The sequence below is a fragment of the Cebus imitator genome, unplaced genomic scaffold (genome assembly GCF_001604975.1).
Source record: "Cebus imitator isolate Cc_AM_T3 unplaced genomic scaffold, Cebus_imitator-1.0 Scaffold269, whole genome shotgun sequence".
In the NCBI taxonomy this organism is placed as follows: domain Eukaryota; kingdom Metazoa; phylum Chordata; class Mammalia; order Primates; family Cebidae; genus Cebus; species Cebus imitator.
This window is the reverse complement of record NW_016107584.1, coordinates 1620565-1648327: the sequence shown is the minus strand read 5'-3', so window position 1 is coordinate 1648327 and position 27763 is coordinate 1620565. Positions and strand designations below refer to the sequence as shown.

At 43.3% G+C, this 27763-nt stretch overlaps 1 protein-coding gene across 8 annotated transcripts in view; it reads left to right on the top strand.

Moving 5' to 3' along the window:
* Positions 1 to 24392, top strand: part of TLE1 (TLE family member 1, transcriptional corepressor) — a 100620-nt gene extending 76228 nt beyond the window's left edge. For all 8 annotated transcript variants that reach the window (XM_017500747.2, XM_017500749.2, XM_017500751.2 and 5 more), the window contains 6 exons: positions 14860 to 15109; positions 17053 to 17300; positions 20613 to 20760; positions 22473 to 22623; positions 23553 to 23629; positions 23772 to 24392. In XM_017500747.2, coding sequence (XP_017356236.1) covers positions 14860 to 15109; positions 17053 to 17300; positions 20613 to 20760; positions 22473 to 22623; positions 23553 to 23629; positions 23772 to 23879 — 982 coding nt within the window. In that variant the 3' untranslated portion in view covers positions 23880 to 24392. The remainder of the gene's footprint in view (positions 1 to 14859; positions 15110 to 17052; positions 17301 to 20612; positions 20761 to 22472; positions 22624 to 23552; positions 23630 to 23771) is intronic.
* The last annotated feature ends 3371 nt before the right edge of the window (positions 24393 to 27763 follow it).

Genomic DNA, 27763 nt, shown 5'->3' with positions numbered 1-27763 from the left:
TTCCTGGGTCACTTAAAAAATTGCTTCCTTTTCATAATGTTAGTAATTAGAAGTGTGATTTCAAAGAATTTCTGACGTTCTCAGATTTTTTTAAACAGCAGAATTGAAATGTGAAGGTCTGTTTTGCTTAGTAGCAAAGCTCTGCCTTTTCCTAAGATAGAAAATGTTAGAGGCCAGGTGTGGTGGCTCACGCCTATAATCTTAGCACTTTGGTAGGCCAAGGCAGGTGGACCACCTGAGGTTGGGAGTTTGAGACCAGCCTGGCCAATGTGGTGAAACCCCATCTCTACAGAAAATACAAAAATCAGCCAGACTTGGTGGTGTGTGTCTGTAATCCCGGCCACTTGGGGGACTGAGGCCGGAGACTTGCTTGAACCTGGGTAGCGGAGTTTGCAGTGAGCCAAGATCCCTCCACTGTACTCCAACCTGGGTGACAGAGCAAGACTCTGTCTCAAAAAGAAAAGAAAAGGGCAGGTCTTTGCATATGCTATTTATTTTATTTTTTGGGGACAGAGTTTTGCTCTCGTTGCCCAGGCTGGAGTGCAATGGCATGATCTCCGCTCACTGCAACCTCCATCTCCCACGTTCAAGTAATTCTCCTGTCTCAGCCATCTAAGTAGCTGGGATTACAGACACATACCGCCACGTCCGGCTAATTTTTGTATTTTTGGTAGAGACGGGTTTCATCATATTGGTCAGGCTAGTCTTGAACTCTTGATCTCAGGTGATCCACCCGCCTTGGATCACCAAGTGCTGGGATTACAGGCGTGAGCCACTGCACTGGCTGATTTTTTAAAAATAGAGGTACTGGGGTGGGCGTGGTGGCTCATGCCTGTAATCTCAGCATTTTGGGAGGCCGAGGCGGGTGAATTACGAGGTCAGGAGATCGAGACCATCCTGGTCAACGTGGTGAAACCCCGTCTCTACTAAAAATATAAAAAATTAGCCGGGCATGGTGGCGCGTGCCTGTAATCCCAGCTACTCAGGAGGCTGAGACAGGAGAATTGCCTAAACCCAGGAGGCGGAGGTTGCGGTGAGCTGAGATCGCACCATTGCATTCCAGCCTATGTAACAAGAGCGAACCTCTGTCTAAAAAAAAAAAAAAAAAGAAAGAAAGAAAAAAATAGAGGTACGGTGCTACAAGTCTTAGGCCTTCTGTTTGTTTTTGTCATATCCTTGCCTTCATGTGGCTGCTTTTAGCTTTTATCAGTATGTCACTTGTGTGTCACATTAGTGAGTTTTTTATTTTTAGAAACAGGTTTTGCTCTGTTGCCCAGGCTGGAATGCAGAGGCACAATCACAGCTCATTGCAGCCTCGACCTCCTGGGCTGAAGCAGTCCTCCTGCCTTAGCTCCCTGAGTAGCGGATACTACGGGCATGTGTCACTACACCTGGCCAATTTTAAAATTTATTTTTGTAGAGACAGGATCTCCCTATGTTGCCCAGGCTGGTCTCAAACTCCTGGCGTCACACGATCCTCCTGCCTTGGCCTCCCAAAATGCTTGGAGTCACCACTCCCAGAATGGTGAATTACTTTGACCAGCCCAGTCAGCTGCCCGGTCATCTTTGCGTGGTTTTGATAATAGCCTTGTTTCAAATAAACCACCAGCATGAGATAAAATTGAATTTCTTACCCTGTCACCTGCTTTTTAGGAAACCCAATTCCCATTGCTCTACTTTTCATGCACTCTTTTAGCTATTTCACAGTAATTTGATTCATGGTGAAATGAGGTTTTTGTCTACACTAGGAATCAGTAGCAATGTTAGGAATTTAAGATGATATCTGTGCCCAATGAAGAGCAGGGTTGGAGTCGTGGGTAGCATTGCTCAGTGCTCACTTACCTGGTAGTTTTCTTCCAGTTGAGTACCCATGAACTACTTATTACCTCGTGTGTTTTCATTGGAATTTGGGAATGTCCCCCTGCTTCCAGCCTGGGAGGTCCCTGGGGCACTTGTGAGCATTTCTTACCTGTGGCATCAGCAGTGTTGTAGCTGTTGTGTTCTACTGATTGGTGAGTGGATAAAGGGCAAACCAGTAAAGTTGTGATGAGAAACAGTAATACCAGTAACTGATGAACCTCCGGTGGAGTAACAGGCAAGTAAGGCCAAGTTCAGCTGACCCTTAGGGAAAGCTAGCTTCAAGAGTTAGAGGTACGGGGAGTGTGTTCAGCTGCTAAGCCCCCACCTTGGGTGTAATAGGGGATGCAATGGGGGAAGGCCGTGAGTAGAGCAATGAGCGGTGATGCTAGGGTGGAAGGCTAGTGGGTGGTCACAGTTAAATTGGATCCTGTTCCTTACATGTGTTTATGTGTGCTAACATGAGCAGATGTAAGGGAGTAGTAGTATCATGCTTATTACAGTCAAGTATTCTCGTCCTTGGCTTGTGAGCACCTTGCATTTCTTTGTGTTCAAAGCCATGCAAACTAGAATCACAATGTTCCTAAGGATGAGGACAGTGGACATGGTGGCCAAAGCTGTGAGACTCACATGTCAGGGTACTTTTCTCATGTTGGTTAAAATGGCCATTGGCCTTTGGATCTGAGCAATCATTGCCCTCTCTAAAATAATTAAAATCTCTCTCTCTCTCTTTCTCTCTCTCTTTTTTTGAGGCACTGGGTCTCCCTGCGTTGCCCAGGCTGGTCTTGAACTCCTGGGCTCAAGTGATCTTCCTGCCTTGGCCTCCCAAAGTGCTGGGACTACAGGCATGAGCTGCAGTGCCCAGCCTAAGGGATTCTTTCATGTTTGAGCCATATTATGTGAAGAAGATAGACAATATCAGAAGGAAAAATGAGCTTTGCCATTGTTGCCAGGATCTGGGCTATATATAATCTTACTGCCCATAGTTACCTAATTAATTAGTATGAGAGGACTTGCTGTTCTTATTATTTAGTAAAGTAATATTGCCTGGGGCAGTGCTGCTCAAACCATTCATGGTGACAGACCAATTTTTTTCCCCAGTAAGTCAAAGATGGATACATTTGTAACATATAATACAAATGAATAGGAGGAAAAAGATACAAAATCCAAGTCTGTTTTTTGTTGTTAGAAGAGTCGGCAGCCCTACACCCTCAGGTTGCTAGCGCTCACTCTTGATGACTGCACTCCTCTCACTGCAAACAGTAGCCAGTGTTTGCTGACCACACATTGAGTAGGGCTGGTCTGAGGCACTTAAGAGAAATGGGAGCAAACTCATGTGTCCAGGGTAGAGTGAACAAGGTGTTAAAGGTTATACAAATAATTTCCTGCAAAATACCCACGGAAAGAATGCTTGGGTGAGGCAGATGGGAGGTGCAGTTGCCATTCATAGACTGAGTGTAAACTGTCAGGCTTTGTGCGTGATGCCAGGCGTGCTCCAGGAAAGAGGGTGCTCTCAGCCTTCTCTGTCCATGGGGGCTTGACCGTGTGATTAAAAGAACTGTAAATATCCTGGTTAACTTGTGATATGTGCTCTTGAGGCAGAGCAGTGGGTGATAGGGAGACATGTAAAGAAGTGACCAAAATTAGGGTCAGAAAGACTTCCATGGGGTGAGCACGTACACTGAAGCTAAAGCATGTGCAGGAAGGAATAAGTCTCCCAGGGTACCGGGGAGGGAAGGCAGTCTGTGTCGTGCACAGAGAGAGCTTGTTGAGGGGTCCACGTGAGTGCCTTCTAAGCATGTTATAGTCAGCATAATTCAGGTGGGGCAGGAGGGACCTGAATATCTCTTTAGTATAAATGAGCATCCGTGGTTGAAGTCTGCTAAGATAGCCGCGCCCAGTGACTGTATGCCTCTGACTGTGCATGTCCAAGGATGGGGACCCACTGCTACCCAGAGCAATGCATTTTCCATGGCTCTGTGAAAAGTCTTCTAGCCCTTGAGCTGAATCTGTCTCCCTTGAACTTTGACCCATCAATCTTGGCCCTTCCTACCCCCGGAGACCACACAACACAGTGCTAATCCATCATCCTCATGGCAGCTCTTCAACGTTTTGAGACCTCCACACCACCCTGAGGTTTCTCTTCTGGCCAGAATTTGTCTGTCTTTAGCTCTGTCTTGTGGGCTGTGATTTAGAGCCCCTACATCACCTGCTCACTAAGTTCCAGACCCTGTCACTTCCTTTCCATCCACGCTTCCACAGATTTCATTGCCATCTCCTGTATAGGTGAAGGGGACCCCACTGGGAGCACACAGCCTAGGAAGGGGTGTAGGGAAGGAAAAATTCTCCTTTGCCCTCTCAGAGTCTGCAGCTGGGCCTGAGAATTACACTGACATGAGATAGATTAACAGGAGAAAAGCGTGCAAGACTTTTTAAGATTTTTAGGTGTATATGGGAGTCTTCACAAGGAAATGAAGACCCGGAGAAGTGACCAGAGCAGACAGCTTGTATCACTTTTTTTTTTTGGGGGACAAAGTCCCATTCTGTCACCCTGGCTGGAGTGGAGTGGCCTAATCTCGGCTCACTGCAACCTCCAGTTCCCGGGTTCAAGTGATTCTCCTGCCTCAGCCTCCCTAGTAGCTGGGATTAACAACGTGAGCCACCATGTCTGGCTGATTTTTGTATTTTTAGTAGAGATGGGGTTTCACCATGTTGGCCAAGGCTGGTCTTGAATTCCTAACCTCAGGTGATCCACTCGCCTTGGGCTCCCAAAGTGCTGGGATTATAGGTGTGAGCTACCACGCCCGGCCTTGTATCACTTTTATACAAAGAAATAATAAATTTGTGAAGACGTGACAAGAAAAAGAGGTTTGGGCCAGAGGCAGTGAATTGTGGGGAAGTAACTAAGTGATACCTATACTGGGGGAAAACTTGTGGGAGACAAAGGTTATTTTGGTAAGTTTATTTGTACATATCCCCTTTAGTGTTAATTCCCAGACTGATGATACAAGGCTGTTGTTCTGTTTCTGGTACAGGGAGGGCACCTTTCTCATGGAACATTTTATGGCCTGTTTTTGTATAGAAAGAGAGAGGTCAGAAAGTCTATCCTGGATCTCTCATTTCTCCAGTGTTTTCACCCCAAATATTTGGGGTGGCATGTGCTGAACTTCTTGTTCCCCTTGAAGGAGTTCAGGACACACCACAACAAAATATGCCCCTTAGGTATAGTGGTTATTTTGAGCTGAAAACACTTGAGAGATCCAGAAACAAAGGCAGAATTGTAGGCACCCGGAGGCTACCACAGAGCTATTACAGAGGAACACTGTTCTAGAAAGCAAAAGACAGGGCATGGGGGACTGATCCCATTGGGGAGGGTCAAGCAGGGATTCCCTGCAGAAGCGTTTTCAGAGCTGCACTAACCCAATGGGGCCAGGGACTGAACCTCTGGATGGAGAGACCAGCATGTGCAGAGGTTCTGTGGCTTCACATTGTTGTCAGTCAAAGTGGAACAGAGCAAGATGACTTCACTGCTGCCATTCCACACTCCTGTTTCAGGTGTTAAGATGACAAGATCTCAGTAGGGTTTCCCAACCACCCTGGCACTTTCCCTCCTCTCTCCTACCCACTCCAGCCTCCCTAACTTCCTTCTCTTTGTTAAAGCGTCATTCCCATTCTCTCTGACATCTGAGCCCAAATTTCAGTGTTAGATTCTTCCTCATTTAACTCAAATATATATATATATATATATATACATATGTATTTATTTAATGGTCTTATTCTTTGTTAAAATTCTCACCTTTTTCATGCCTAGCTTTGTCAGGAAGGTCCTAGATAAGTATTGTCTTCCTTCCTCATCAAATTGCTGTCAGTTTGTTCTTATCATAAAGCATTTACCAGGTCCATGTGTTACACAGAGATCTTCAAAAGTTGAATATAGATTGAGCATCTTAATCTGAAAATTCAAAATCTAAATGCTTCAAAATCTGAAACTTTTTGAGTGCTGACATGATGCCACACATGGAAAATCCCACACCTGACCTCATGCGACAAGGTGCGGTCAAAACACAACACCAGTTTATCCAGCATCCCTCAGGGAAAACTAAAATTGCCTTCAGGATATGTATATATGGTCTGAATGAAATAGAAGTGAATTTTGTGTTTAGACTGGGTCCCATCCCCAAGATAACTCGTTTATGTATATGTAAATATTCTAAAGTCTGAAAACATCCAAAATCGGAAACACTTCTGGTCCTAAAGCATTTTGGATAAGGGGTGTTCGAGCTGTATGAACCAACATGGCATTCAAGGCCCCGCCAGTAATATCGCCCCAGCCTGCTTTTCTGGTGTCATGTCCTGTGTTGTTTACATACTGTGCTAACCCAATAGGTTGAGCCTCTGTTCCCTGATGACTCCGGCCCCTGCTCCCTGGAGCTGCTTTCCTTCTCAGTGCTGTTCATCTCTTCCTGTTGAAGTATTTTCTGTCCTCCAAAGCCCACTTGCATTGCTGCCTTCTTCATGAAGCCTTTATGGATGCCTTCCCATCTGTGGTCTCCCTCCAGGTGCACCATGAAACGTCTTTACAACATTGCTGACACTTTGAGCTTGGATTATAATCATGTACAAGCCATGTTTCTATCTGCTTGCTACCCAGGAGGATGGAAGCTCCCAAAGTCTTGTCCCTTGAGCGTAGACATCCAGGAAAACAAATGTTCCTTGCCTTGAATAGGTGGGAGCCGGGTCCAGGATTGTGTAAGACCCTGTGATTCATTCTTTTCTAAAGAAGACCCTTGGTTCGCATTTTAGAATTATTAAGTAGTATTGGTTTATGGGAGGTAACCCTGAGCTTGTTTTCACACCCTCAAGGCTGGATTTAATTGGTATTGTTTAGTTCAGCTTAACTTGAATTCATTTTTAGTTTTAGGACATTTATTCCCCTGAGCTCTGTGGAGATCATTGGTAAGAGAAATTCCAAAGTTTAGTTAGACTTTTTTTTTTTTCTGGCACTGTAGCACTGCTGTTCTCCCTATAAATACCCAGGGGCTGTGCTCTACCTGCCTTATATATTAGCACCTAGAGGTCAGTAATAACTCAGACTAAGAATAGTTTGGCTTAAGAGTCTAGGGTAGTTACAGGTCCTTTCACCCTGTGTTTTAATGCCAGACATGTAATTTAGAAATCTCCTACCCACTTGTTTAGTGTTTAAATAAATCTTTAAAGTACCTTTTTGGTTTAGAGCCTAAAGGAAAAATAAAATCCTGACTGCATTTGGGGTAAAATTGCCTCATAGGAAAACACTTGCAGCAGTGTTTTCCAGGCTTTTAGCCAAGAAAAAGTTTCACTGGCCAGGGGCTTTCCCATTTCACCCCACTTTTTCTGTTTCTGATTTTCTGGTTTCTGTGTTCATGTCTAGATTCCATAGTCACTTATTTAGCGGACTTAAAAATTGACTCAGCCCGCTTTTTATTTGATGGGGTTGTTTTAGTCTGGGTTCTCCAGAGAAATAGAACCAATCAGCTATAGATATGGATATAGAGAAAGAGTGATTAGGAGGGATTGACTCACATGGCTGTGTAGACTGCAAGCTGGAGGCCCAGGAAAGCTGGTGTAGTTCTACTCCAAGCTGAGAACCAAGAGCACTGATGATGGAGAGCAGCAGTAGGTGGGATTCCCAGCTTGAGCGAGAGCACATTTTCTCCTCCCCTGACTTTCTGCCCCGTCTAGTCCCTCAGTGATGCCACCTGCATGGGGAAGGGGACCTTCTTTACTCAGGCCACCTATTCAAATGTTAATCTCTTCTAAAAACAGCCTCACAGATACACCTAGAAATAAAGTTTTATCAGCCGCCCTGCCATCCCTTAGTCTAATCAAGTTGACATATAAAATTGATCATCACAGTGATACTTGGGTAGGGTTTTTTTTTTTTTTTCCTATTAAATCCTAAAAACAACATGCTGGCTCTGTTCCCTATTACTGCCATGTGGGTATTAGTTTAATTTCTGTTTTTCTACCTTCTGATGATACAGGAATATGTAGCTTTATTTTTTGAGATGAAGTTGAGCTGAGGCCCCTTTTTAAAAAGACAAATGACGTGGGGATCTCCAGGCTGACCTTGAACTCCTGAGCTTAGGTGATCCTCCTGCCTCAGCCTCCTGAGTAGCTGGGAGGACCTTCCTTTTGACGTCAGTTGTGTTTAGCTACAGTGATTCCTCCCTTGACTTCTCTCTCTCCCTCTTCACCTTGTCAGAAAGGACCTTTGGTTTATGGGATATAAATAGAGTGTGTATATTTCTTGTTTGGATAATGCTCATTTTTGTCTGTAGTGGGTAGTTCCTTTGCTAGAATTTTTTAGTTTAGCTTTGAAATAGCAGTATATGAAGCCTCTTTTTGTTTTACTTTTCATCCAGGAATCTCTCCACTTGTATCTTTGTCCTATATAGGAACCTTGTTCCTGCCCCAGCACATTGAGAAGTTTGGAACCCTGTAATTGATGAAGGAAGTTAGGTCCTAGAACTCAGAATCTTGAATGTTGACTTTGGCTGGAATACCTCCTCGTTCATCAACTTAAGTCATCTCTTTCTTGTTTTCTTTGCTTGTAATCTTCTTTTACATATCCATTTTAAGAAGTTTTATATTTCCCTTTAAAAAGTAAATGAAAATAGAAGTATATTCATCTAAATAAGGAAACAAAGAGTCTCCCAGCCTAATGCTTTGAAGTTTGCTACTTCTAAGTTAGTGTTAATAAAGCCCTCCACTGATGTAGAAATGCTATCTTCCAAATAAGGTAGGAATTATACCCTGTTCTGTATATTTGTTATTTAGAAGAATACAAGAATGGCCAAACTGGAAAAATTTTGTAGATGTGGTGGGTTAGATGTGCAGACCCTTTAAAAAAATTGACAAAGGGAGGTTTTACCTGTAAGCAGGTAAATTCTACATTCTTCTCCTAAAATCTTAGAATATTAGGACTCTGATTTTCTTATGATCCCCATGTCACTATTCCCCCAGCCACCACGTTTATTAGTTTTCAGGCTAAGAGTATCCTCCAGAATCATAAATTACGTTATTGTCACCCATGCTAGAAGGAGTCCAGTTACCCCAGCCCCCACAGTCACACTCATGATGTCCGCATGTCTCATGTTGCTCACGATGTGTTGCTCTGTCCTGATGGGTCCCACATTATCCCTCTTGAGGGGATAACATCACAGGTAATGCTGACGTGGAAGGTAAGGTAAAGATTAACAGCTCCACTTTTGCAGCTGGGCTGACCTGGAGTTGGCTCTACCGCTTACTAGCTGGGTGGTTGTGGGCGAGGTATTTAGCCTGTCCTGTGCCACCTTCCCTCATCTCTAAACAGTAAGGGATATTGAGCCCCCTCCTGTGATGTGGCAAGCAAAGGTTGACTATATTGCGCTTCATAGTTCTCTTGAAGTACTTTCCCATGTGGCTTCATTACTTCACACCTCAGCAGTCCTGTTCATAGGCGAAGTTTTGTCAGGGTGTGTTGTAAAACTAGGGAAAGGAGGCTCAAGTTAGTTAGACATGGTGCCCACGTATTACTAGCCACTAAACTGAAGCAGGTGCTTGTGTCTCCTGACTTCTTGCACCTGACTGGCAGGTCCTGCTTTCCAGGGCCCCAGATGCAGGATGGAGCTTGTTCCATGTGACCTGTGGTCGCTTCTGCCACAGTTTGCTTGGGAAGGGCCAGCGTCCACTGGATTTAGCTGACTTAGGGAAAAGCCATGGATTTCACTGCATTATTGTCATTGCTTTCATTGTCTTTTTTGTGGTCTAAGTCAGCTCTCTAGAATCTGCTTTTCCTCCTTGGGAAAATTGCTACCATCTCATAGTGACATGTGGTATGATTGCTAGACATTGCCTGGGAAAAGTTGGCTAGCATAACCCAGGGGCTTAGAGAGGACTGCCCACCTTATTTTAGCACATTTTCCTTACCAGGGCAACTTTTCATGTCTTAACATGTAAGTGATTAGGTAACAGTAGACAACTTGTGGTGTTCTGATCCATTGATGGAGTGCCAGGTGGTGAAGCCTTCTGCCTACCCCTGAAGAACTCTGGAATAGAAAAGGGAGAAATGTTCACAGTATGATAAATACTATGATAGAGGTTTGTAGGAAAAGTTAGGACCCTGGGAAAGAATCATCCAGGCTGGGGAGGTCACGGCAGACAGAGGGAGGGAGGAAGCACGTGTTCTCAGGAGGGAGGCGGTGCTGTTCTATAGCAGGAGGGAACAGTTTGTGTGCAACTTGGAGATGTGACAGTGTTTGATATTTTAGGGGACTGGCCTGTTGTCCCATGTGGCTGGGAGTTTAAAGTCACATGAAGTAAGACTTGTTGGCACTAAATTGTAAAGGGCTTCATGTAAAGAGCCTGAAGAGTGAATGAAGGTTTTTTGACACAATCAGATTTTTGATCCTTGTTAATATAGCTAACAGTTTCACATCCAGAACAGTGAGTCCGTAGGCAGTGGGGCTTGATCACAGCCATCATCTCCAGGGTCTGTGGTTCTTCATTACTGTTTACAGTACTTGATTCTGCCACTGCAGTTCCTATTTCCAGCAAACCAGCAACCCTGTAAACACCTGTTTTCCTTTGACCACAGAACACAGCTTAGTTTTATTAAGAGGAGCCCGGTCTGCTCGGGGGAAAAAACAGCCTGCCCCCGTGGAACAAGGTCTTGTTTTCCAGTTCACCGCAGCTGTGAAGGAGCCCGGTGGGGACTCTTGCTTTTAGTTCCTTCACCTCTGCTGTGTGCCCAGTAAATGAAAAGCCCGTTGCTCTGAATGGGTTTTTATTTCATTCAGTTTTTAAATCTGTGAACTCGAGTGGGCTTTATTCTTTTCAATTCTGACACCAGATTTTAGAATCAGAAGCGGTCCTGGTCTGTAGGAGCTTGATTCAGAAAGCTAGGTGGGGGCTGGGGCTCAGTTCTGAGGCTTTCTGAGATGCGCGTGGGCTTCGCTGTGTGTCCCCTCAGAAGGGATCTAGGACTGACTTGCTGCCCCGCAGTTTGCCACGATTCTATCCAAACATCCATCTCTTCTGTTTGGGCGTTCGTTCTAGCCTTTGCTCAGTGCCATTTCCCCCACTCTCACCTTTGATGATTCACGAATTTTGTGTTTTTCGTTGACTTATCACTGCCCTTGTGCTTTCCTGATCCCCACCCTGTGTCTTCCTCCCTTTCCGCGTTCCCTGACCCACATACTTGTCCACTGGTTGAGATAAAAGGGCTCAATTCAACATGTCTTCACTTTCCTTTTTTTAAAGTTGTGGTGGCTCAATAACAATACTGTCATTTCCTGAAGACTCACTGCAGTTGTCAAGTGCTGTGTTAAGTGTTTTGCAGCTGTTATCACTTTAGTCCTTACAGCAACCCTTGCAGACCTCTGTATTTTATTATTATTTCTGTCTTACGGGTCACGAAATGGACACATTTCTAGACTGCAAGCTGGCTGATTGGCAAGACTGCAGTTGATGTGACCAGAGAATCGGAGGTTCATTTAACAGCAAAGTTTGGACGCTTGATTTGGCTGTGGACCTAATCTAATGTGTTAACTGGTTAAGAGCCTTCATCTTGACTTTTTGTTGAATAACTAAATGAATCTAAACTTTAAAAATTTAAATACCATACCCATACAGAAAAGTGCATGAATCGTTATGTGTCTGGCTCAGTGACTTGTCACCAAAGGCAGCAACCTGTGTAACCAGTCCTTGGATCAAGGAACAGAGCAGGATCATTGCCCAGAAACCCCTCCCATGCCCCTTGCGGTAACCAAGGTTAACCACCACCTTTACTTTCAGTACTTCAGATGAATTTTGCCTGTGTGTGAAATTCCAGCAATGCAGTCATTTCCATGTGCATTCTTTTGTATCTGGCTTCATTCTGAATTCAGGTGTGAGCGATATTTATGAATACTCACTATCTGTTTATACAATCGTTATATACAGTCTTTTCATACAATCTGTTTAGACAATCTTTCTGATTGGTTTTACTTTTCTTAGTTCCTCAACCAGTAGAGAAGGTTGTGCTTCCTTCTGGGATCCCTTCACCATCGTCATGATGAGCCCTCAGGGTGGCCTTTTATCGAAGTAGCTCTATTATTATTGTAGGTGAATAACCTCCCCCCCTCGTGTTTTCCTTCTACTTGATCTCTCCTAAAGACCCATCCGCCCTTTGTGTTGCTCTGGTATGTTCATTTGATTTGGCTCTTCAGCACAGCAGGCAGCACCAGCTTCCGCCGAGGCTCCCTGTGACTGATGTATTAACATCCATATGGGTTTCCCCTGGGATGGATGCGTGTTCACAGCTTCTGACAGAAGCTTGCTGCATTGTGAATCAATTTTAAATTGCCTCCGTATGATGATCACGGGCCTCCTGTGCAGTTTAAAGAAGAGGACACCTGGGAAAGAAATGGGTGTCTTCCAAAGATCAGCAGACACATCTCCTGTCAGGTACTTGGTGCATCTGTTTAATCTGGAACATTTAACTCTATCATGAGCAGGTTTCCAGTTGAAGGAAGATAAAATTTCCTTCCTCTGAAAAATCTGGGATTGCTGAAAAGGGTACCTGATGGAAACCTGGCCTTACCTGGAGGCGCCCAGCTTGATTTGTGGTACACAGAGAGAAACTAATCTTCACGTGTGTCATTTCTCTCATAGCACTGACATCTTTGAGAAGCAGTTTCCCCCCTTATCCACCATCCTGATAAATCATGTGCAACCCAATTGTTTTATTTTATGGAAATTTACTTGTCATTTCTTCAGTATCATCTGGATTTTTTTGTTGTTGTTTTTGGACCCAGAGCATGGACCCTGATTCTGGGTCGTAGAACTTGCTCCTGGACTTTGTTCGTTGAGCATTCTTCAAAGCCTAGAATTATTGTAGGACTCGAATAGACTTAAACTCCCACAGTTCTGTGGCAACCTTCAAGGGCAAAAAATGCTATTTGATTGTGACTCGAAATGTCCCATAGGAAGTGGCATAGGTTCCTGTTCAACTAACTATAATATGCGTATTGAAACATCATATGGACTTGATATATTGCTAAGGACACCAAATAATCCTGTTGGATAAAAAATGAGATTTAGTGGTTTGGCGATGTGAGGGCTTTGCACTATATTGTTTTTGTGTGCATATTTATTTCCCAAGACAGTCTCCATGGTTCCCAATATATGTGCTAATTCATTCAAATTAAGAGTAACATTAGGATTTGGGCCAAATAGCTATTTACTGTTCGTTACTGGAACCGATTTGCCAGCAGATAACAGATTGAGATTGTGTCCTGTGGTTGAGTGGAGGGGAAGTTTCAAAGTCTTCATGTGTTTTATGTTTTGCTTTTAAGGAGGGAAGATAATAGCATGCATTTTATTTTCAAACAAACGTATGTGGGTTTTAAGTGCAGGGTGGTAGAGACCTGGTATAATTGGTTTTCAGTTTTGTACTTGCTGAGTTACTTTACCAAATTCGACTTTGTATTAAAATGAAAATTTAAGCTCTGTGTTAGTACTCATGGTGTTTACATTGTATGTAAAGCTGCCGATGAGAAGCTCCAGAAAGGGCCCACACTTTCTTGAGGGTTATGGGAAGGAGGAAACAGTGCACACTTCACTTACTGTTTATGGTTTGAACTTTAGTGATTTCAGGTTAAGAAAGTGGAAGTAGTGGTCTTCAAATTAGAATGTGCATAATTTTATCAGTTGATGTAGAGTAAAAACATTAACACTAATGTTTCTTCTATCCTCTAAAGTGTCTCTTCTTTGTCTGTGTTTTATCATGACCATAAGATCTTAGCTTTTGGAGTTTAAACTGAGTTCATTGGAGGAAAAAATATGCTTTGAATTTTGGTGTAGAAATAGAAGTGGGCAACTAGAATTAGGTTTGTTTGTATTTAATAGGAGAATTAAATAATGTGGAAGTTTATTTCTCTCTCCCATAAAAGACACTGGCTCTCAGCAGGTCATGGCAGTTATGATACCCCCATAGTGTCACCAGGACCTCTGCATCCTGTCTCTTCTATCTCCCCCAGCAGCTGATTTCTATCTTTGAAATCACCTTGTGGCCCAGAGGGGCCATAGGAGCACCATTCTTCTTACTCTTAGTTCAGGCAGTGGGAAGGAAGAAGAGAAGAGGGCAGGTATGCTCCCTGCCTATTTATTTTTTAGAGCAGTTATAGGTTCTTAGCAAAATAGAGTGGAAAGTACAGAGAGCCCCCAACCCTCTTCTCTTTTTCAAGTTCAGAACTTCCTCAAAATGCCATCAAGCAGCTTCTTCCTACACCTCACTGGTCAGAACATGGGCACACCGGACTAAAGGAGAGCGGGGAAGAATAATCTTTTTAGCTGGGCACTTTGCTGCCTTATATGATGGTGTTCCTGACCAACATAGGCAAAGAAAATTGTTCAGTAGGAAACCTAAAATCTCTGTTTAAAGCCATATAAGATAATCTTTTGTTTTTTCTTCCTTAAGCAAAAGAAAGTTAAGTCCAAGCCATAAACTGGTATTTTTAGAAAGCTGTTTTTTCGGATTTGTTTTTGCTGTTGAAACACACTATTCTGTTTTATTATTATTAGTTCTTAAAGGCTTCATCTTTAGTCGGGAAAATAATCATTTTAAATTATACTTCGAAATCATACAATTACACAAGATACATGGGAGGAGGTCTTTTATGTTCATTTGAAAGTACATTAAGTGTTTTATAATGAGATTTGAGGGAATGCTTTATAGAATGGGTAAGAACAATTAAAAAATCTTTAAAAAAATTTTAAATACAGTTCAATATATATGTCATTTGGCACACGCTAGATTTCTACTATTAATTATTTTAAATTTGCACCATCAGTAAATACTTCAACTTGTATTGATTTCAATGGAAACTGTACAAGGGAATCTTTCTTTGTTTTCATCTTTTCCCTAGCACGTTGCCGAGGTAATGACTGCTTTTTCTGTAAATGTGTTTTCTGTCTTCTCTCCAATCATTTTCCCAAAAGTGCATACTCCTTCCACGTTACTGCAGACGGTCAGATGCAGCCTGTCCCTTTTCCCCCCGACGCCCTCATCGGACCCGGAATCCCCCGGCACGCTCGCCAGATCAACACCCTCAACCACGGGGAGGTGGTGTGCGCGGTGACCATCAGCAACCCCACGAGACATGTGTACACAGGCGGGAAGGGCTGCGTCAAGGTCTGGGACATTAGCCACCCTGGCAATAAGAGTCCTGTCTCCCAGCTCGACTGTCTGGTGAGTGAACAGGAACTGGCGCACAAGGGCAATTTCTCCCTGGAGATTCAATAAGGAAATAGCTGTATGGGTCTGGGTTTTAGTCCCATTATGAGGAAATAGAAGCCCCTTCTGTTTCCTGTGTTGGGTATTTAACCCCCTCATCCCCCAATTTAAATGTGAAGGTTTCATTTGTTGCTGTTGCACTGGCTAAATCCCAGAGTTGATGGATTTCTTTTTTAAAGATACTTTACAGTGGTTTTCAGAGGCCCTCCTTGTGTATGGATGTGTATTGCAAAAGGGGGTTTCCCATTTAATGGACAAAAGCACAACTTGGCCTGGACTCTGATCCCTGCCATACACTTGGTTTTTAATTTCCCTATAGCCTTTAGATAAATACAGAATAGTAAATATTTGACAACATGGCCTAAAAACCATTCTGAACAGGGTTTGTGTTTTTAAGGCGACCTGAGAGAGCTGGTTAGGTTTTATGACCTTAACTTCAGGAAAGGGTTAAAGGATCTCACTGCAAAAACCCGGCAGCCATCAACACAATAGAGCAGTGAGAATGCTTTCCCAGAGCACCTAAGCCACATCCACCCAGAGCCCGAGAATACCATTTTCCATTTTTCAGGGACATAGATCATGTTGGAACATGCTCCAGTCTCTAAACTGTAACCCCAGGATTTACAGAGCATGTACCACTGGCCTTAAGCAGACTCAGAGCTGCCCTGCCTTGGTGTGGTGTCAGCCTGCACTCTGCTGTTGCAGATGGTATCGTGTACCCACTGCCTGCCTGGAAAATTCTGAGGATTCCGGAGAGAGTATTTCCAAACAGCAGAGTGGCAGTGTTTTTGAGACACAGACTTTTTTTTAGAGTAGTTATTAGTATATTTCTTTAAAAAAAAAAAAAAAACTTAAAAATGTCTTCATTCATGAAACTTGTATTTAAATTTAGCCCAACATTCTATAGCAATAGGAGTATCCTTTGTTGAAGTCACATGCTTAAAGTTTCTCTAATCTTTGAAAGATAGTCCATCATTAAAAGCTTGTGAGCCAACTTTAGCCATATCTGTATCTTTTGGGGGGTTGATCGTATTAGAGCCCCCCAACCCCAACCCCTTCATATGTGTTGGTTTTGATGGAAAGATGCGTGCTTTTTTTTTGAGGTGGAGTCTTGCTCTGTCACCAGGCTAGAGTTCAGTGGTACAGTCTTGGCTCACTGCAACCTCCAATTCCCAGGATCAAGTGATTCCCCTGCCTCAGCCTCCTGAGTACCTGGGACTTCAGGCACACACTACCACACCCAGCTAGTTTTTTGCATTGTAGTAGAGACAGGGTTTTACCATGTTAGCCAGGATGGTCTCGATCTCCTGACCTCATGATCCACCCGCCTCGACCTTCCAAAGTGCTGGGATTACAGGTGTGAGCCACCGCACCCGGCCAGATGCCTGCTTTTATCAGGTTCTTTGGCCTTTGCATTGAGGGGCTAAATATAGCACCAGCCACATGACAGCTTGAGAAAGCAGCTCTGGTAAATTCTCAGCAAGAATCCCTCTGACTAATAATCTAGTGTATTCAGCATAATGAAGACCAAAACACAGAGGGTGGTCCTGTAGTTTCCAGGCAGTAAATAATGCAGGGTAATGATGTAGATTTATAAATTAGCTTAGAAAAGTGGTTTCTTCTCAGGGAACTATGTGTATGCATGTACCTTACACCTAGATCGTTTCAGCTCTGTGGTAGAGGACATTAGAAACAGTATCTAAGCTCCTATGAGTTTGTTTGCTATTTTGAAGGAGACAGTTGCACTTGCACCCCAATCTTGACTACAGACCTCTTGCTCTGTTAGAATGTTCATGAAACGCCACTCTTTAACTCAAAAACCAAGATAGCCATTAGACAATATGGTGCTCTGATCCCTCAGTAATTCATTATAGCAATGAATCACGTTTATTTTACAGAATAGAGATAATTATATCCGTTCCTGTAAATTGCTACCTGACGGCTGCACTCTTATAGTGGGAGGAGAAGCCAGTACTTTGTCCATTTGGGACCTGGCAGCTCCGACCCCACGCATCAAGGCAGAGCTGACATCCTCGGCCCCTGCCTGCTACGCCCTGGCCATCAGCCCCGATTCCAAGGTCTGCTTCTCATGCTGCAGCGACGGCAACATTGCTGTGTGGGATCTGCACAACCAGACACTAGTGAGGTGAGCAAAGATGGTTGTCTAAGGAGGGTTTTGCTTCTTGAATAGCCGGGCCTGTCGCCTCTGCTTCTCTCTGGCTGCCCGTAGGCCCTCAGCCCATGAAATAAGAGCCTCTTGAATGACAGGCATGGGGCTAGGTGATAGGGGAACAAAGGCAACTGTGTTTTCTGTCTTTGGGGGGCTTACAGTCTTGCTACTATGCCTGGTGTCATGGAGACTTTTTATCTCCTTAATGTGCCAGTTCTTCAGCCCACATACAGACTCCAGACTTGTTCTAAAAATATTTCTGGCTTTTGCCAAGAGGTGGCCTAATATGGCTTACACGGCAGCACAAAGGGGCCGTTGATACTAGATGTTCTGGGCTTTGACTAGAACTTGGTGCGGACAAGAGCCAACTGATAAAAGATAACAGAAAATCAACAAAGGGACACGAGAAGAGGAGATTCCATGAATTTTGCCCACAAAATGGTGTTAACGTACCTCAATAATGTTTTCTCAGTAATGAAATAAGAGACCCACCCAGGGATTGTTCCACCTGGGATCCTGGAGGGCTCTGCCTGGTGTCCTGGCGTCCTGCTGTCGGCCCTGTCACCTTAGCAGCTGCTGCAGTTCTGCTGTGCTTGTATCTCTTCCTCAGCTCGCCAACCAGATGCCCTCTGCAGAAGTCAGTGCTCGCACCACAGCTGTTCTCAAAGTCTTTTTTTTTTTTTTTTTTTTTTTTTTAAGATAGAGTCTCTCTCTGTCACCCAGGCTGGAGTGCAGTGGCACGATCTCGGCTCACTGCAACCTCTGCCTCCTGGGTTCAAGCGATTTTCCTACCTCAGCCTCCTGAGTAGGTGGGACTACAGGTGCATAGTCCAGCTAATTTTTTGCATTTTTCGTAGAGACCGGGTTTCACCATGTTAGCCGGGCTGGTCTCGAACTCCTGACCTCAGGTGATCCACCCACCTCAGCCTCCCAAAGTGCTGGGATTATAGGTGTGAGCCACTGTGCCCGGCCTTCAAAAAGTCTTTTTAAAGTAAGCATGAATTAAACATTAATGGCAAAGTCAGCATGTGTTTTATTCTTGTTTCATCTTTGCTGGGAAGCCATCCTGTGTATGGTGCAGTTTGAGGTCCATGGCTTATTTGGTAAGTCCCCTCTCATGCTGCACAGAGAAGGGACGGCCTCCAGAAGTCATCGTGACAGCTCACTCTCCAAGCCTCCGCTGTAGAAATGCATTAAGTGTCATTGAGCTGGGCCCGGTCCCTGCATGTCGGTGACAATGCAGCAGTTATTTTCCTCTTCCATTTGCTGAGTAGTGTAGGTGAACAAAATGGAATAACGGAGCCGGAGCCGAAAGCCCTTTCAACCTTTTATCCTAGCAAAAGATACTTGTTTTTTCTTTTTTTTAAACTTCATGAGTAGCACTTTCAAAATATTAATTCTAAGCACTTTTCAAATATTCCTCCACTTAGTCCTCATGACATCTGTGCTGCTATTTGCCCCTTTTGTAGATGAGGTACCTGAAGCTCAGAGAGGGTAAGTTACTGGCTTCAGGTTGCACAGTTGGATGTGGTGGAGCCGAGTTTGGTCCCAGGCATTCTGCTCTCTTGTCTGTATCTGAATCCTTGCTCTGTATGGGCTCCTGGAGAGTAAATACCTGTTGGATAGAACGGGGTCAAGTCTTACAGATCTGTCTCATTTGGAACAGCCACAGAAGGCTAGTGGCTGCCACGTATAAAAGGGCAATGTACAGCCTATTGAGTGTCTTTTTATTCACCGTAACCCAGCACGTCCTGAGCAGTCATAGGATGTGCCTGAGAGTAATGCTGAAGTATATGAATGGAGGGAGGGCAGAGGGATAAGGGGAGCAGCCATCAGGTACTGTATGTCAGCAGAGGAAGGTGTTTTCAGTCAAGGAGGAACAGCATTTAATGAGTAAGAAAGGTCAAAAGAAGTCAGAGGGTGAAGAGATCATTGGATTTCCAGAGCTGTTTGAAGGAAAGAAAAGCAACACTTTCACCAAGTGAAGCGGGGACTGCTCCAGGCCTGGGTGGTCTGTGGGGACGTCTGGGAAGCAAGAGGAAACACCTGAGGTCCACCTTCATGGCCACAGCAGGGGAGAGAGGACTCAACCTGGATCCTGAAGTGCAGAAGTTGGGGATGGCTTGCAGAGAGAAGCTATTTAAAGTGATGGTTCACATCTTGGCTCAGAATTTAGGGCAGTAGTGGTGCTTTTTCCTTCCCTTCCACTCTTGAAAATCTAAGCTCAGGTTAGAAGTTTGGAGCTCTATAGGAATGATAAGGTATGGGCATCCTGGAGGAAGAAGCAGCATGGAAACTTTCTTCTTGGTGTTGAAATTCCATGCAGTCCTTTACTGGATCCTGCCTGGTTCTGAGGGTGGGTCTAGATTGTGCTCACCTTTTCTGGCCGCGCCCCTACCAGCTCCCTTTCGGCATGCAGAACGGAGTCCAGGATGGTCACCAACCCTGCCAGGGCTTACGTGGACCTCCCCTCAGCAGCTCTGCGAGTTGCCTTGCACGACATCTGTGCTCAGCAGATCCCTGGTGGCTGAGTGTGTCTGGTGGTGATTGTTGAATGAAGTACAAGGTTCTACTTTAAAGAACAACCTTGTGCTCAGCTTGGCGGCAGAGTCTTGCTGCGGTGCCCATGGGCCTGCCTTAGCAATTACCTCTGTCTCTGCCCAGTGCCTCTGAGGTCAGGAGGCCGGCATGCGTGACCCTTTGTCTCTGGGAGTCCAGATTTCCCAATGCAGGGCTCTTTCTACCACAGAAAGCAAGGTTGAGTAAATACATGAGCTCATGCTCTGTTGGCACGTAGGGCATTGCTGTGTTGATTCACTCACAGAAACGGGAATGCTTCTGTACACTCCGTGCTTGTCATGTCGCCATTTCTTTCTCTCACGGAGTCAGGCCTACACAATTAAAGAACGGACCTTTATCTTTCCATAAAGAATACAATTGGGATGTTGTGTGTTTGTCTTTTATTTTCTTTTGAACAATTAAATACTTTTCCCGACCTGGAAAGAATTTTACCTTCCAGACAGATTTGTTAAGAGTAGCATATATAACTTCTGGGGAGCAACCTGCAGCGGCATTCTGTTTCTTTAGCTCTTGGATCGTGAAAAAAGGCAAAGATGATCTGCAGGTGCTGTTTCCCCTCCTCCTCAGGGGAAGGTTAGTTTGATCTTGCACATCAGCAGACACTGGCGGGATGACACACACACACACAGGGTCCAAAACTAACAACACAACAGTGTTTACCTTGAGCTCTGGCAGGAAATCATTATTCAATCTGGTTTGTTTTATCAGGCAATTCCAGGGCCACACAGACGGAGCCAGCTGTATTGACATTTCTAATGATGGCACCAAACTCTGGACGGGCGGTTTGGACAACACAGTCAGGTCCTGGGACCTGCGCGAGGGGCGGCAGTTGCAGCAGCATGACTTCACCTCCCAGGTGACTGAGTGGCTTCCGTCTGCCCCGGAGTCTGTGAGGTGGCTGGGGTGTGTTGTCCTCTTCACACCCTGTCTCCCCACCCCAGGATGGTAGTGTCTAGACAAACAGATCAGGGCTAAATTCGAGATCACTAATTAAATAAACAACAACAACAAAAAACCCTCTTTCACTCCCATGCCCCCCACACACCTTCCCCAAAACTCCTAGAGTGGTTTTTAGAATCCTGTAGGTTAAGATGTGTTTGCTGTTATAGTTACATATGAGTTTAAGGGATTTGTACAGTGAAGAACATATAGTTTTCTTTCAGCAGTGTTTGATCTGTGGCACATATTCTCACCATCTAATGCAGGAGTAGGAGATGATTTTTTGATTCCCAAATAAATAGAGCTTGAGAAATCTGCAGCATGTCACTAGGAGTAAAGTCATAGCTCCTCTGAAAGTTCATTTATTTCCCCTGCACCAGAGAGGTTAAAAAAAATGCAGAGATACCTCAGTGATGCCCATTTTATTCCTCATTCCTTAAAAAATGGACTCATGGCTGACTAGATTTGCAGACTTTTGAAATAATATGTAAATGACAACTTTGTAGGATGTGAAAAGTACTTAGTTGTCTAGTATCTGAAGGTAGACTGGTTTTGGAAAAAAACAGTGTTTGCCATTTTAAATGCTTTCTGATGATAGAATCGTTCTTTTGATCATGACTTGGCATTTTTTTAAAACCTGTTTTGTAATAAAAATAATTCTACTCAGAAAACTAGGAGAAAAACGGAAAACAAACATATACTTCTAAATTTCATATTCCTGTTAACATTTTGTGGAGTTTCGTAGAGTCTTGCTGTTTTCCCTCTTTCCCAACATAAGTAGGATACAATTTTTGGTCTGCCTTTTTTTTTTAAACTTCTTAGAGAAATTCTCAAATACATATAAGTATAGAAAATGTCCAAGCATTTATGAAAGTACGGAGAATTGTACAATAAACGCCATATGTCCATTGCTCAGCTTTAAGTTATTTGGCCAGGTGATAACTCTCATCTCCACCCCCAAGCACTGGATTATTTGAACATAAATTTCAGACAGCATAACATTTTCTCCGTAAGCACAGTCATGCACCATATAACCTTTTAGCCAAGGACAGACCACATACGTGATAGTGGTCCTTTGAGATTATAAAACTATATTTTTACTGTACCTTTTTGATGTTTAGCTATATGTGGATGTACAAATACTTACCATTACGCTACAGTTGCCTGCAGTTCTCAGTACAGTAACAGCTGTGCAGGTTTGTAGCCTCCAAGCGATAGGTTGTACCATAAAGACTAGGTGTGTGTCAGTGCACTCTGTGAAGTTCACACAACAGAATCACCTAACGGTATGTTTGTCAGAACGTATCCCCCTCAGATGACTGCATTTCAGTTAGTGTCTCTAAAAGGTAAGGCCTCCCTTAAAGTGTACACATGAATGCCATTATTATTAGGAATCATTTCTTAATTTTATCCCAAAGAACAGAGGGGTTCAAATCTTTCTAGTTTCCTAAAGGTTTTGACACTTGGTTCATCTACGTTAGATCAGTTGCCCTGTGGACCTCCCCACAGCCTGGACTTGGCTGATTACTTCCCCTGCTATTCCTTACATTTCCCGCCCTTTCACGTTGCGTCTTCCCTTCCTAAGTGTATCGGGTGGAATCGTGAGTGCGCCTGTCCTGCTCCTTGCAGATCTTCTCCCTGGGGTACTGCCCCACCGGGGAGTGGCTGGCCGTGGGCATGGAGAGCAGCAACGTGGAGGTGCTGCACGTGAACAAGCCCGACAAGTACCAGCTGCACCTGCACGAGAGCTGCGTGCTGTCCCTGAAATTTGCTTACTGTGGTGAGTTCAGCCAATAGGAAACTGGCAGCTGTTGATGGCTCAAATGGAAAATGCTTCTTTAAAAACTATGCTAGAGATCGTATCTGGAAAAAATGCTGTTCCCGAGCAGTTGGATGCAATAATTCTATTGTTTTAATATGCCCTTCAGAGCATAGCAATGTCTGTTTCAGTCTGTTTTGCTAATTTGAGAAAAGTCAGCAGGTGATGTGATTGCCTAATACAGTGTTTGAATGCAAGTTTGTTTTTGAGGGTTTGGGAGTCAACAATGAGTTACCACTCTGAAGAGGGGTGGGTGGGAATTTATTGAAGAATGGGGCAGGAGCAGTGGAAGTCATTATGGGCCGGCCATGATGAGGAATCCAGGATCAGAGAAGAGGATAATTAGCTATATCCAGACACTTAGTTACACTCTACAGTGAGGACGAAGAGGGAAGACCTTCATGTGGAGACCTTTCTTGTGCACTGCAGATGGGCAGGTATCTGTTCACAGGATGCATACGTGGACAGACGGACAGATGGATGAGTGCCTATTACTTATTGATCACTTTTCTTCATGCTATATAATACGATTTGCATTTTACTTAAGTTGAATGTTTAATCCTTTCTAGTCCCATTTTATCATGAGGAGACTGACTAAAATAGAACACCTTCTTTACTGATTCTGTATTTGAGGGTTACCGTGTGTTGGATATGATGCTACTAGCCCTGTATCCAGTGACTAATGAGGCTGACACATCTTAGATTATACCCAAGATCACACTGATAAATCACTGAGGAGCCACATTTAAAACCTCTGTTCATGTCATGGACAGTCTTTAGGACATGATAGTTCATACATTAAAAATGTTCTTAGTTTGATTAATTCCGAGGCTAATTGTATAGTAGAAATTGAACCTTGCAAAAACTAGATATTCCTTTGCTAATTCTAGGTAAATGGTTTGTGAGTACTGGGAAAGATAACCTCCTCAATGCCTGGCGGACCCCCTACGGAGCCAGTATATTCCAGGTGAGTGAGTGCTCCTTACCCAGATCCACAATCTGACCACAGAGTCACCTTTGAAACCAGGAGTGAAGGTGCCTGACAGTGAGCAGGGCCTCTGAGTACCGTTGTTCCACATTAAACACATGTCCATTGTTTTCTCTTCCAGTCCAAAGAGTCGTCGTCAGTGCTTAGCTGTGACATCTCTGTGGATGATAAGTACATAGTCACTGGCTCAGGGGACAAGAAGGCTACAGTCTATGAAGTCATCTACTGAAAACATTATGTGGTTTAACGTTTATAGTTGAATTGGGCCAAAATGTTTTGAATTTGTAGAAATAGAAAAGTTGTAACTTTAAAAGAGAAAAAAAAATACAAACACCTGTTTCCAAACCTTGACACAAAACTACTTTGAGTCTACAAAAAGGAGGTGACAAGTCCATCGGCAGAAAGTCACCTGTCTACATAGACCAAATGGAGCACCAAGGCCAAGCGGACAGAGGGGCCATGGGTTGTAGGATTGAGGAACGGAATCTGCCGACTCACGTGACAGCCCATTCTTTCTTTCTGGGTGATCTGGGGATCACGCCTTGCCCAAGTGTGAGATTACCTTTCTGTTCCTTGCAATTCACCTCACTTTCCGTCCTTTGTAGAGCAGTGGTGTCTCCAATGAACTTGTTTCCTGGTTTTGCATCTTGTGAAATGTTTTTGTATTTTTGTTGAAGGTTAAACATTTGTATAAATTGTAAATATATTTGGTTTATTACAGTAAAGGCTTTAGTACCAATAAGTGGTTTTCCTTTTCCTTCTTTGCTGTTTTTTTTTTAATAAAGCTTTGGGATCATCAGATGGGTTTTATAAGCAAAGATTATATATTTGTAGAGGAAGTTTTGAATTGCACTGTTTATTTTATAAATATATTTGGTGGTAGGCTCCCATTGCATTAGAACCTAATCCATCACAAGCTTGAGTTCCTGGAAACCCAAGACTAGGAATTATGAGTAATTAAAGGTACACTAGTAACAGTTTTCCTTAGGAAGGTAAAATTACTTCATAAAGATTTGTTCTGTTGTTATGTTGCTGTTGTGATTCAACATCACAAATTAAGGCTCTACTTTTTTCTGGTGATTCATTGGAAGCCAAAATATTCCTTTCTCTAGGAAGACCCAATCTTTTCTTTGTTTTCCTTTTCTCTTTCCCTTTCTCTTTTTCTTTCTTTCTCTTTCTCTCTCTCTTTTTTTTCTTAAGATTTGGCTTCACAGTCTGTCCATTACCCAGGTTGGAGTGCAGTGGCTTGATCATCTCACTGCAACCTTGAACTCCTGGGCTTAGCAATCCTTCCACCTTGACCTCCTGAATGGCTGGGACTATACCTGGCTAATACTTTTTAAAAGTTTTTATTTTTTTGTAGATGCACAGTCTCACTTTGTTGCCCAGGCTGGTCTCAACCTCCTGGCCTCAAGCGATTCTCCTGTCTTGGTCTCCCAAAGTGCTAGGATTTATAGGCATGACCCCGCTACCTGCCGGCCCCAGTAGTTTCAAATCTGTATTCTCTCTCTTCACAAACTTCACTTGGGTTTTGTGTTATGATGTATGATATACAGAAAGCTGCAGAGTTCATTAACCTGTGAAAGGTAGAAAAGCTGGTTTTGTCTTCATTAATACTTATGTGGTCTATTATATTAATTTACTTAAGCGAACAGTACCCAGCACTTCTTCCCATTCTTCTCATTAAGGCTCTCCCTGCAGCTGAAGCCATTATTATCTATCAGCAGCCTTTGGTCTTTATCTTTGTGGACAGGCTTTTACTAATTTGATTAGAAGAAATCTGTAACCCTGGGCTTTTAATAAGTTACCATGCATGTTTCCTCCTGAAAAAGCTACATGGCTCATTTTTTCTATATTATTTTCTATTATTTTATAAAATAATGGCTAATAAATTTAAGCCAGTGTTCCTGGCTGTTTAAAAATAGCAACCTAAGGAATTTTTAATGTTCTTGTTTTCTTATGATCCAGCGAGTTGTTGGCAGTTTGTCTTAATATTTTTCATTTGTTACCAAGACCTTGTTCTTTATATATTCAAAAACATTACTTTGTTTGCTTTTTGCCAAAAAAAAAAAAAAAAATGTTTCTGTACTGAGTTAAACATTTTCACTTCTCATTAAGTAAATGGCAAATCCCCAATTACTAAAACTGATTTTGCTGTCATTCCCTTCCTTGTACACATAACGAAGTAGGTTTCTATCCAACAGACTCAGATGGCTTGTTAATGGAGTGTTTATCTTTTCTGTTCTCTCTCCTTCCCTGCCTTACTTCCCTATTTTCTCTAATAGTTGAGTAGAGGTTCACTTGCTATGACAGAGACCCAACAGTGAAGTGGCTTAAAGGCCATAAGAGTTTATCTCCCCACCTGCGACCCAGGGACCCACAATGCAGGTCTGCACTTGCAAGGACTCTAGTTGTCACCACTTCCAGCCAGCCTTGGGGAAAGAGCAGAAGTCCAGGGAAAGGGATGTGCTTTTAAGCAGGTGACTAGAATTTGTTCCATCACTTTCATTTGTGAGTCCATTGGCAGGGACTTTGTCACATGGTGGCCACAAAAGGGACACTGGAAATGCGATGTCTTGCTATGCAGCCATATGCCCGTGGAGAAGGGGGACGCATGTGTGTGGGTTAAAGAGATACTCCTGTTTTCTGTTGGTGGACTTTCCCACTTCATTTTCTGTCTTGCTCTATAGTTTTCCGAACTTCTGACATTCTTTCTGTAATGGGATTTTTCTGAGACTTATCAACTCATAGATCATCTTAAATCTGATGAAGCTACTTCTATTTGATTTTGGAAGAGGCTGACTGTTTTGGTGGCAAGAGTCCTGGAGGTCTGGAGGTGACTAGTGCAAGCCCAGCTGTAGGGAGGTTAGAGTCTTAGGAAATTGCCCAGACAATTGAGTGTTTCCCACTTGGAAAATGGGAACAATAAAAATTGTGTCTACTTTTCAGGATCTGGAGAATGGTGGTGGGTGTGAGAACAGGGTTGTGAGTGGTGGCTGTCTCACAAATGTGAGTGCAAGTGGGAGAGCGATTTCTTCCTAAACTGTGGCTTAGGAGTCACAACTCCTGTCCCCCAGGAGATTGGAATGGTGATTGTTGACACCCAGTAAGCCAAATATTTGTATACCTTTTTCCCTGAAAATGGGTTACAAAGTAAGTTTCAACAAATTCAGATTCTTTGGTCACCATGTGCCAAGAGCTATGTGGCAGTTTTACCTATAAAAATGTCAGGAGGTGGTTTTCATGATCCTCATATAATCAAGGGTCAGGGAAGCTGTGTCCCCATCACAGGAGACAGTCCAAATGCAGGTTCTGCCATGAGTCTTGTGTGTGTTCTTGCCAATTTCATAAGAGCGCTGCTGTGATTTTTGTTTTTTCCCCCTAGCTCTCCAAATTTCCTCTTCATTTCATTTTAAAGATTTGTAATTTGCATATTTCCTATAAGTAGCACTTCTACACAATATTAGTTATATAGATATGTTTGTATTCACTAATTTATAACTTAATTTATGCAAATATGTGTTTTCCTCATTCTTTATGAACAAATTATATGTCTTTAATCTTGGTTTTTTTAAATCACTCACAGTCTTTACTCATACCTTTCATGTAGGTTTCTACCATGTAACTCTTCTATGAAATTGGGTTGAAAAGTCAGTGTCCTAGTGAGATTGATTTTGTAATGATTTTTTCATAGCTAGATGTTTCTGGAACTTAAGGACAAAATATTGCATCAATATAATTACCATTTATTAAGTTTCTGTTATTTGTGTGGTGATAGGGTAGGGGTTTGACATAAGTTCTAATCCTCGTGGCTGATGGATGAGGTTTTGATGGACTAACTCTTAAGATATGACTGGTAAATAGCAGCTGCTCCAAAGCTGAAAACACTCAAATGGGAATTTTTGTTTTTATTTTATTGTATTTTTTGTAGAGATGGGGTTTCAACATGTTGGCCAGGCTGCGCTCGAGCTCTTGTCCGAGGCAATCTGGGATCACGGGTGTGAGCCACCTTGCCCAGCCCACGTGGGGACTTTTAAAATTACAGTTTTGCTAATAGTTTTGATTTTCCCCAGATTTTCCAGCAGATCAGAGAAGCAGATCAGATTCTTAATT